This window comes from Oryzias melastigma, linkage group LG3 (assembly GCF_002922805.2).
Source record: "Oryzias melastigma strain HK-1 linkage group LG3, ASM292280v2, whole genome shotgun sequence".
NCBI classification, from domain to species: domain Eukaryota; kingdom Metazoa; phylum Chordata; class Actinopteri; order Beloniformes; family Adrianichthyidae; genus Oryzias; species Oryzias melastigma.
In genome coordinates this window covers 11,610,536-11,621,768 of record NC_050514.1, presented here as the reverse complement: position 1 = coordinate 11,621,768, position 11,233 = coordinate 11,610,536, and the positions used below count along the sequence as shown (strand labels likewise).

The following is an 11,233-nucleotide window of genomic DNA, read 5'->3' as shown; positions in this document are numbered from 1 at the left end:
CTATTTTATCCAAACAAATTTGTTTAAGAAAAGAAAAAGGCAATCAACTTAAATGAATCAAATATTGATAATTTTGTATTGATACATGATGAGGTTGATTTAAAGACGACCTCCAATTAAAATTGTGTTTTTAACGTGTTCTTGTGAAATTTTTCTCCTAGAAAACAAGACGTTTTTTTTAATTTTGGCTAAAAATTGCATAATTAAAAGACAATTGGGAATGATTTTACAATAGATCAAAAGATGAGTGGGACTTTAAAAGCTACACCTTTGTCTGTCTGAAAGTCTTGATTATTATGCTTTCATGGATTACCTAAAGCTTCCTCCTCCAATGGAACCTTTGTGTCACCTGGGAAAACACTGGAGCTTTCTCAGAATACGGCCGACATGCTCGAGCATCTGCTTTACCCAAAGGGAGCTGGAGCTCTCAGAGAGCACACCTGTTGCTTTCAGCAAACTCACATTGAGGAGAACTCTCCAGCAGACAGTGCAACACTGTATGTACATTTTAATGTAGCTCTACTTCTTTCCAGTAAAGGGACAAAATACTGCTGATTTAACTTTTCCAAAACACTTGACAACTAGAGGGATATTCTTAACTACGAAAATCAAGCTTAAAAGCTTGTTGGAAAGGATTGTGTAATTTGCTAGATTTAATAAATAAATAGTTTTAAAAAAGCAAAATGCTGAACCTAGTAGGGGAACACATCTTCAGTTTTTTGCTCTTTAAATGAACCTTAACAAATGTGGGTCTTTCCATCAAATGAGTAACATTTTCCTAATGAATGCATCACCTGTAAATCCCCAGGCTGCAGTACCCCTGAATGACCACAGAAGTCTTCATGAGCCGTGCTCCCCTGCAGAACATATGTGACCTGAAATACACAGACAGGACATAGAAACAGGAGATTAAAATGCGAACACAGTTGCTGGCTCAAAGGTGAACATCTGCGAATGTGGGGGAAACCGGGGCAACTGCTGTGATCTGCGTTCGATCTGTCTCCACAGCTGCGGGATTCCTAAAGCAATGTGGGAGTAAGCAAACACACCTGCTGAAAAGCATGCTGGGAGTGAAGCCTTGTGCTGTCCACCCACACTGGAACGACGACGACATATCTGCCAAACCAAACACTTCTGAGGGCAACGTCTGGCAATCTCAGAACAATGTCTGTGTTTGGGAAGTCTGACTTTAACCTCTTCCTGCATCTTTTTACAATAACTGAGGTGGGAAATTACTGTTTACTTTGCTGTCTAATAAGCTTTTTGATGTGTTAAATTCAAAATCATAAAACCATTTAAAACCATTAAAAAAATCAAACGGTGTTGAATTATTTAGAAAAAAAAACATTTATGTTCTTATTCTTGCAAAGATTATCCTGAATTGAAACACTTTTCTGACAGAAGCAATTTTTAATTGAAAGATTTTCTTAAGCCATTTATTTCTTTCACAAAACTTTGATTTACTAATTTGTTACTATCTTGGCCTGAATCGGGTTCATACACACTTTACTCATTAGGAATGTTATATATCCATTCATCCACTTCCATACCCAGTTTGTTCTACTCAGGGCCAGCAGCCCATCTCTTGTCCACAGAAAAATATACAAACACTCACCTACAGGATACTTTAGAATCACCAAATAACCTGTTAAGCTTGGTTTTGAACTGTGGGAAGAAGCTGGAGTATCTTAAGAGGGGAGAACATGCAAACTCCACACAGAAAAGACTCATATAGAATTCAAACGTTGGCCTTCTCCCTGTGAAATCAAAGTGCTAACCACTACACCATTGTGCATTGTAAATGTTGTTTATTTAAAAAAATTGAGAAAGGATTGCAGCTAGAAACATTTATATGTCTGGACACAGTCATGTCGCCCTCTAGTGTTTAGGGTAGGTACTTTACTTTAAACAGTTCACTTAGCTTGGACACTAATTTGCAGCTCTACTAGGAGAAGAAATGTACTAAGTGATGTGAGGAGGAACACAAACTGTGCAAACACATCTGTTTATATGTAAGGGAGATACATTTAACTGTTAAAGAAGCCCAATATGAAATGATCCGTTTTGGCTTCATCTCACCGTCTCAAATCCTCTGTGGGGGTGATCAGGAAAACCTGCTGGTTTGCTCACTTTGAATTCATCCAACATCAGGAATGGATCCAGATTTCTCAGCTGATAAACAGAAATAGGAAAGACATAATTGCTACCGTTGAATGTGTGCATCTTAAGTAAAAAATGCAACAATCAAAATCGGCTTTTTATCATCGTACCTCCGGTCTGCCAATGCTTCTGCGGACTCGAGCACCAACTCCTTCTGCCTGTTCCACACTCAGAACTATCTTCTTCACCTTCCTAACATCCATTTTCAGCTTCCTGAGGCCTGTAAAGTTGTTTCATTCATCATAGAGATAAAAAAAAATCAAAATACAGTTTGCTTTTAAGCTACAAACATTTTCACAAAGTTAAATTTGTTTCTGCTGTTTCTAATTTTTTTTTAATCAACATTTTGTTAAAAATTTTAAACAGATCAAAATATAAAGCCTGCTTTTGATAAATTTGCTCTTCTTCACTCCCTTTGATAATTCATAATTTACCAGCTTTATTGGGAACCTAAAACCATACAACCTGCAATAAATAAATAAATAGATACAATTCCCAGAATTCCAAGCTAAATCAAATAAAGGTTGGAGTATATTTTAGATAAGCTGTTAATATGGGGGTTTGTAGTATGCACAAAAAAATGAAGTTAAAAAAAATCTTTGAATGCTTTATTTTTTCATTGTGAAAAGAAAATGCAGTACAAAGCACTGAAGTCTTTTGATTTTTAATTTACCTTATTTGTCAAATGCAACCATTACTGTTAACAAGTACTCTCTTGTTAGAATGAAACCCAAAGGATCTTTATGAGTGTAATTTGGCTACATTTTTTGCAGGATTTATTTGATTTTATTTCAACCCAAAAACTATATACATTTATTTATGTATACTGAACAGTGCAGGGGAAGTTTTCCAGATTGTCTTTCTTGCATCAAGTTTAAATTAAATATGTGTACAAACAAACAGGCAAACTAGAAATAATGTCAAATCCATTCATATTCTAGATTCATGAAGTTTAGCCCAGTGTTGTTTTTAAACATACAAATAATACAAAATGGAGCATTATTAGAACATAATACCACACTGTATGGACACCTGTTTTTGTAAAATTCAAAGTGTTTCCACACATTGGACTGTAATGGTAGATTGATCATATTTGCTGCATCACATGTGTGTCGTCTGCTGTGATGTCACTATATTGTTTTTATGTTATAGTAAAACGAACTGTGCTTCATTCCAAGCGGTACTTTAGAATATAGATTAAAGGGTTCGATTTGATTCTTACATCAGACAGATCAATTTGGTTGAATCGTAGGAATAGTAATAGCCTTTTTTCCTTCTTTATATTTTCCTCGTACAACCTTTGATCTCATGTCTGCTGCTTGGTCTTTGTTCCAGTGATGTTTTTTTTTTTTTTTTTTTTTTTTTTTTTTAGATTTATTTGTGACCAAATGTTTTGTGACTTTAAATGTGTCAAATAACTAAAATGAAATAAAATACAATTTAAATTTAAAATAATAATAATAAAATCCAAACAAATCCGTTCGGGTTTCTTCGGCAAACTCCGTCCGCCTGTTACCATGACAGCGGTCAGCTGATCGTCAGCCTATTGCTACAGCCGAAGGCTCTGTCTGAAGCTGTCACGTGACTTCTGTGGATTTCCACAGTAACTATTCACAGAAACCCTCGTGTCTTCGCTTCACACTCGACCCTACAGAGTTGCAGACATTCTATCGCTTCTCGGAGACAACTATCTCCAATGAGACCAACTCTGGAGGAAACGTGGTCATAACTTAACAACATAAAGAACACTTTTTCCCACATTTTCATAAAGAAACAACGATCATTGGCTTAGCTGACAACTATCCCGTAGAACAGGTTTAGGATTCCCTTTGTAATAGTATCACGTTAACGTAAACAAACACAAACTAAGGGTCTATTTTTTTGCAGTCCGCTCACTTATCTTTGACTAACAACAGTCACCGTAAAGCGGCGTCATTAGCCTCCATTTTACATACTCACCTCTGTGACAAGCAGACTGTATTTTCCTTATTTACAACCCTTCTTCAGTCCAAATGAGACTGCGGCTCCTTCGTTTTCCTCCTCAGGTAAGATGACACGGCGGAAGCACAAAGGGGGCGTGGCTAACGATGGGATGCAGGGAAAAATGCAAATGAGTCCATGAGAAAAATAACAAGCTCATACATCATGTCAGTTTTATTTGAATATTTAAGAATAATACAATAGCTTGTTCACACTGAGCTAGTGGCCAGTAGAAACAAACCAGGACTAGAAACAAGACCAAAAGTTATATTATTACACTCAAAAGTATATAGTTTACATTCATACTCCCATTTGGAAAAACCCTGCAGAAAAACATACAACAAAGTAGGGATTGTAGAAATTTTATTTAAATGTGTAAATTAAGACAATGAAAAAGCTAGTTGAATAAAGAAATACTCAAAAATGCATCTTAATTTTCTTTATATATGTCCATCATGACAAAAATGCTTCAAAAACATGACAAAAACACCCGAAATGCAATTTTCATTGGAGTGGGTTTTTTTTAGAAACAAGGGTGTACCATACTCTGTTTTAACCCAAAGACAGCAGGGATAGGCTCCAGCAACCCTTATGAGTCAGTCAGGGTGGTGAAACTTGATTCTATTCAAGTCGTGACAGATTGTCCGAGGTGTGTCCTGGTTTTTCCACATATGACAGCTGGATTTGGCTCCAAATCTTTTGTGACCCTGAGCAGTTTTGAAAATACATGCATGGATTCTCAACAGTACGATTCGATTCTTGGGGTAAATATTGGCATTAAAGCCAAAACAGTCCTTGCATTTGTTGAATATAATCCTCAGTTGTTGATTTGTTTCCCCTCAAATCAAACGCTTCTCTGGTGCTCTGCAGCTCACATCGCAGAATGTCTTCAGTGATTCGCATGCTGGCAGCCTGTCCACCAGCCAGGTTCACTGCATGAGGTCCAATCTACACAACATCATTGGAGAAGAACGTTTTTTATGGAAATTTTGCTGAGGTTGAAGCTTTCCTTGACTTTGCTTTGCAAATGTTCAGAAAACGGTTTACCTGAAGAGCGGCATACTGTCCCATCAGGTAGAGAGGGCATCCCTCTGACCATTTTAAGCTTTCCGTTATGCATGGCCACCCATCTAAAACCTTACAAGTCAGAGGAAAAGTCAGACATCTTTTGTCGAGGGCCACTCCCTGTCACTAAAGTCTGTACTGTAAATATATGCAACTTTTAAGGTTGAAATGAGCTCACCTGAACCGGAAATTCCTTCATAACCTCAGTAAGTAATGGGTCTTGATTGACATCTAACTTGCAGCCTGTGGCAAGCCAGATTTTATCTCCAGTCCAGCAGTCCCCGGTGCTGAGAGACAGACTCCAGGCTTGGTTCTTATAGCACCATCTGGCCTCATGCACCTAAACAATGACATTTAATCCAAAAATGACCACAGAGTATGATGGTTTAACATGATGTTTTTTGTTTTTTCATCATTGGATGATATTATCCTGGTCTCATTAAAAATACTGTATATTTAGACTAACCAATGCATAGAAAAATAATATTAATAATAATTTCTGTAGGTAGTAGGGTCAGATAAAGTAGAAGTTTAAATATTTTTCTATATAAATATTTTTTATATTTTACAGTACTTATAAGGGGATGCTGCACACATAACAAATCCTAAAATGGAAGGACAAGAACAATTGTTTAAAAAAAGATCGTTTTACACTTTTTGTCATGATTGTATTAATCTCTAATCTTACAGTTTTTTCTACGAACCAGTAACTAAACTTCCTATTCTTTACTGTACTTTCATCAATACCTGACAGTATGTCTTCACTTCCACCTGCCCGCTCAGTATGAATGGCTGCAGTTGGATGTAAGCCTCTGGGGTGACGGCGCCCCCTTTCCTAGCCTGTCCAATCATAGCCAGTCTTTTGTGGAGACTCCGTTCATTGTAGAACTGCCGCAGGTATGCCTGACCGTCCATCTTAATGCCATGCTCCACATGGGAGTAACGACCCACCAGGCTCTCCACGTCGCCCACGTCAAACTGTTTCAGCTGCAGGACAAAAAACATCAATGCTAAAGAGTAAAAAGACAAAGATAGCTATGGTGCTTTTTTTGTTTGTTTCCTTCATGCTGTTTCACACGGCCACTAGACCTGCAGGTGCTTTCTCATGACCCATGTCACATGGCTGGCCCCTTGCTGCAGGGCAACTGAGACGACATGGGCGCTGGTCAGACCTCCACCAACTACCATTATTCTCTGCCCTGCCTCACACACTACAAACAACCCCAAACACATACAGTATGCATGTAGAGCTTAGAAAACTAAAAAGTGACGGAAATATGAAGAGAGTTAACACAAAAAACTGGCAAAAATACAATCATCAATGCTGAAACTCTACACTTTAGGCAACGTATTGATCCTACTAGTATGAAAATGTCATTTGTGTTATATAATTATAAGGAAAACTCCCACTTACCCTGATTAGAAAACGCTTCTTTTGATTGCTGACAGTTTTCTCCTTTGAGTTTTTGCTGAGAGTTTGGCTGCCGGTGCATGAGATGGACCGTGTGTTGCAAAGACTCCTCCGGGTAGCTCTCTCCTATGTTTTGCACCCATGCCGGGATGTTTGCCATCTGTGCTCGAGTAGGACCAGTCGCCATCACAACACGGCAGACTTTTACAACGCCACCTTCTTGAAGTTGAACTTTAAAGTACTTCACTCTCTTCCCTACGCTCCTTCCAGATTCTCTGCTGGCCTGGTCGTGATTTGCCTGATCTTCTTCCATGTCTCTGTTGTCCACGATCACAGGAATTATGTTTTCCACGGTGTCTTTCACCAACACTTTGTCCAACTTGTATCTCTGTACCTGAACATGAAGATACTTACTTTAGCAGACACACACAAACAAATCTAAGATATTATTAGTGATGAGTAATAAATAATTTGTGACAGAGGCTTTGGGGCTTTTTCAGCATGTGATGAATAAAAGCAAATGAAGGCTCTTTTTCGGAAATTGTCTGCTAAATTATGACCATAAAAATGTTTCTAGAAGGTTTCAGGTGTTTTGTGCTCTGATTTCATTCTACCTTCTTGCTGTGCCACATACAGTATATACACTCATAACATACTCTGTATGTTAGGCTGGGTGTGAAACATCTTGGGCCCTCTGTCTATAGACTCTTTTTGTATGTTTTAGATCAGGGTCCCCACACTTTTCTGGTGAGGGCCGCAGAACTGTTTTCTTCTCTGATGTGAGGCCTGAGTTGGTTTGAAGGCTAACAGAACAAGTGCAACAATCACAGCCTAAACTTAAACATTTATGGTTTTCCAGAAAGCCACACATAGCCAAATTTTAAATAATTCATTTCTGTAATCTTCGTAGAAAAAAACAATACTAAAACATAATAAAAATTAAACCAATAATTAGTTTATTCTCTCCTGTCATAGTTCAAACTGAAGAAGGGTGGAATAAACAATCACATTCTGTGAGTCTCCATCGGCCAGATTGAGAAAAAAAATGATGCATCTCTGAAAGTGTTTGGGGGGCCGGGCCAAATGTGGAGGAGGGCCGGATCTGGCCCGCGGGCCAGTGTGTGCTGATGTTGAAAATGAATTTAAAGAATTTAAAGAAAAATACCACAATTCTTGTACATTTTTAAGATACATTTTATAAAGAAATGGCTTAATGGGCAGATAAACTTAAATAAAGTGCATTTACTAAAAGATTAAGTGGGATTTGGCAGCTCTTCCTGGGTTTTGGCTTGTAAGAAATTGGACCAAAGGGCTCTCCTGGTGTTAAAGGTTGTGGATCCCTGCTCTAAAGGGAAAAAAAGTGATTTACCAATAATGAGTACTTGTGATATTATTGGGAGAATTTATGATTATACTGTTTAATGGATTTTGTTTGAGTGGTGTTCTTGTGGACTTTATTGACGGTCTCTTGCAACCACATCAACCTCAAAGCTCAGACCAAGCGGATCCATTTATCATAAAAACAACTGTAGGTGGTTTTCTGCATCGACACAAGCAAAAATAAACAGTTCATACTGGTCAATACAACTAATCCACCCCCAACCTTTGCTCTGTAATATTAGTGGATAAAGTAAGAAGGAAGAACAAAACAGACTGGCGATATCGTGATGAGTACATAAAAAATATGGATCATGTCTATGACATGAGGTTAGTCTCCAGCCTGTTTGAAGTTCTAAAAAAAAAAAAGCAGGAAAAACAAACGAACAATAAACACCAATTTTTTTCCCTCCCGAATTGAATACAATCCACTTCTATACTCTAGAATAAGACTAGTGATTAGTCCTCTTTTTATTTGACATTTTCTGTCACTTTTATTTTGCTTATCTGTGAGGTTTTGTTGGCGAGAGGTCATGAGGGGGCAACAGAATGCTTTTTAAGCATGTCAACTTTGTGTTCATGCTTTACAAACAGGACTTACTACATATTTCCTCTTTGTAACCACATGGCACATTCTCTTCCCTTAATGAAGAACTGACCCGGACAATTCTTGAAGACAAAATAAAGATCAACGGTCCTTCCTGTTGTGCTAGTTTGTTCTCCCCTATGTGTACTTTTGATTTATCAGGGTTGATATCAAGCAAAAGATCAACCGGCATTCTGAGGTAGCAGTCAATGAGTAGACATGTGTGGGGTGTGGCTTTAATTGGTTCCTCCTCTGTGCAGTTACATGCATGTAAAACTTTGGCAGGAGTTGCTTTTCCGATCAGTTGCAGTTCTCCTTTATCTCTCTGCTTCCCATACCTTTTGTTAAGCCAGATGAAGACTGTTTAAGTGAAAAACTCCTCTACGAGAGTGATGTAAAAACAATGCATTAAAGTATTATAGCAATTTTAGATGTAGAACCATGAAAAGTAAAGTTTTCCACTTTTCTTTGGGTGTGTTTTAAAGTGGATTTAGATCACTTTGAATTCCTCTAAATGCATAAAATTAATCTGTACTCTACTATTTCTGGTGTTTTTCTGCAACTAAAGTCTTGATAAAGTTAGTCTGCTAGCTAAAAGTTTCTCCTGGTGTGAAGTGTTAACTTTCTAACAAGTCAATTAAATACTACTAATAAAAAAAGCATGTCTGACCTGATCCTTAAAGAAATCCATACTCAGTTTTGTTCCTGGCAAACTGAAAGCCACACTCTTCTTCAGTGATGAAGGCAGGTGCAGACGTTTCTTCTCCTTCTTGCCGAGCCGCATGTCATTAAAGTAAGTGTTTTTATCCAAGATGTAGACTCGGTCTGGAAGAGTGTGAAGCTCCTCTGAACGCTCATGCTTGACAACAAACTCCTGGAGTGCAGTCTGGCCAAAAAGCAAACATTTTAATCAGTGTTTCTGTGCATTCCATCCACGTGTTTGTTTGTTTGTACCTTCTTAAAAGGGTCCGTGTGCACCAGTGCATGTGAGCGCAGGTGAGGGATGCTCAGAGCTGCAAACTGGCTCTCCCACAGGGCTGCCCATTCCCCATATGTGTCAACCACTTGGAAACTGAGAGGGAGGCAAACAGACTCTTGGATGCTTGACTTTGATTGTTGCTCTTGTGTGTAATGATGCCCTGGAAACGATCAAATACACTGCAGTAAAAATAATTTAAAGATTTAGGACATGTGCAGGAAGAAAGAAAAGTAAAGCAGTATAAGCATGTTTTTCAAACACCTTTTGACCTCAGATTAAGAACATTCCTATTTATTCCATACAATAAGAATATCTTACAAAAATGAATGCCATCTTTTTTAACAGCATTAAAACTTAACTTGAAATAACTGAGTCAGAATTTTGAAAGAATAAAAGTTCACACATCTGCCTGAATACTTCTTTTTATTTTAAACGTCTGGGTGTCTGTGTTACGTATCGAATTGTGACCGTTATTCTTTGTTCCCTTGTTTTAGTTCAATTTTTGCTCTTTAAATTTGTTGATTTACACCTCTTGTGTCTTCAGTTAGATTTACTTCCTCTTATCTGCAAATTTAATTCAGTTGGTTAGATCCTCTTTACATTTCCCCCCCCACAATGCTAAACAATGTCACTACTGTGATAAATTCATATTTTAATGTTACTTGAAGAATACTTCTGAAAACGCAGAATGTAGTAGATCTATAATGGTCAATTAATGAATTTAGAAGTGGAAAATTTGCATGAATGTGCTCCAAATGTTGATGGTCCATTCTATCTTTTCTTTTTTTTTTTTTTTATAAAGTTTACTGCCAGCTTAATATAACTCGACACTGATCACTGAACTGATCTTCAACCTTGTACTTGGGCCCATGTTTTTCCTCCACACATTAGTCGGTGTTACACTTCTTCTGACCAATCCCTCTTCAAAAGTATCTTCTAAAGTTAGCACTTTTGTAATTATGCACACCACTTACAACTTACTCACAAATATTGATAATATAATGATTGTGATTTTTCTCCTATTGATTAAAAGTAATCATATATTTCCATATTCTGTCTCAAATATCACATTTTTAGCAAGCAAGGGTAACTTTATGTTGGAAATTGTTGAAAATCCCAATTCAATTAAAATGTTTTCAGTCAACCAGTTCAAAACAAATAAAAACAGAAAAAACTTCATTATGGATTAGACAGGAAATATTATCATCTTTATTTTATTGTTTTTCTGTCTTTACCCTACTTCTTCACCTCCCAGCCTCTCTCCTTTGAGATGAGCTTGAAAATAAGCAAATAGAAAGTATTTAGACGGCTGAGGTTCAAACAACTACACTTCTGGAGTGAAATATAGCTTCGGTTGTGCAGAGGGAGAGGTCTCAACCACTGATCGCAGGTTCAGTTCCTTCTTTGTTGGCCTGTGTGTTGAAGTTTCCCTGGTGAAAACTTTAAATCTTGCATTAGTTCTAGTGTTGTGGCATGGGCCATTGGTGTGTGAATGTATGTGTGTGAGTGTGAGAGCATAAAGGCTTTAAGCCTTTGTCAAAAAAAGTAGTCAATCATCTTTTTCTGTTAGTCTGCATCTTTGTTAATAGTCAGGTCCATGTTAGCATCTTAATTGCATTCCCTGATCCTAAATCCCTCTCTGTCATTATTGGTCATCAGATACATTTGAATCATT

At 37.5% G+C, this 11,233-nt stretch overlaps 2 protein-coding genes across 4 annotated transcripts in view; both read right to left on the bottom strand.

The window, feature by feature from the left end:
• pir (pirin) overlaps positions 1–4,261 on the bottom strand; it is a 13,695-nt gene extending 9,434 nt beyond the window's left edge. For both annotated transcript variants that reach the window (XM_024294754.2, XM_024294755.2), the window contains exons 1-4: positions 4,120–4,261; positions 2,271–2,380; positions 2,080–2,172; positions 795–875 (exon numbers count right to left, since the gene is read on the bottom strand). In XM_024294754.2, coding sequence (XP_024150522.1) covers positions 795–875; positions 2,080–2,172; positions 2,271–2,363 — 267 coding nt within the window. In that variant the 5' untranslated portion in view covers positions 2,364–2,380; positions 4,120–4,261. The remainder of the gene's footprint in view (positions 1–794; positions 876–2,079; positions 2,173–2,270; positions 2,381–4,119) is intronic.
• A 40-nt stretch (positions 4,262–4,301) lies between these two features.
• The window catches only part of zgc:113276 (uncharacterized protein LOC553748 homolog), an 8,730-nt gene continuing 1,798 nt past the window's right edge, over positions 4,302–11,233 (bottom strand). Inside the window, exons 3-10 of one of the 2 annotated variants that reach the window (XM_024295857.2) lie at positions 9,534–9,718; positions 9,250–9,465; positions 6,653–7,010; positions 6,295–6,455; positions 5,953–6,192; positions 5,384–5,545; positions 5,188–5,277; positions 4,302–5,088 (exon numbers count right to left, since the gene is read on the bottom strand). In XM_024295857.2, the coding sequence (XP_024151625.1) occupies positions 4,918–5,088; positions 5,188–5,277; positions 5,384–5,545; positions 5,953–6,192; positions 6,295–6,455; positions 6,653–7,010; positions 9,250–9,465; positions 9,534–9,718 (1,583 nt within the window). In that variant the 3' untranslated portion in view covers positions 4,302–4,917. Of the gene's footprint in view, positions 5,089–5,187; positions 5,278–5,383; positions 5,546–5,952; positions 6,193–6,294; positions 6,456–6,619; positions 7,011–9,249; positions 9,466–9,533; positions 9,719–11,233 lie in introns of both variants that reach the window. The other variant, XM_024295856.2, reaches the window with a different exon arrangement.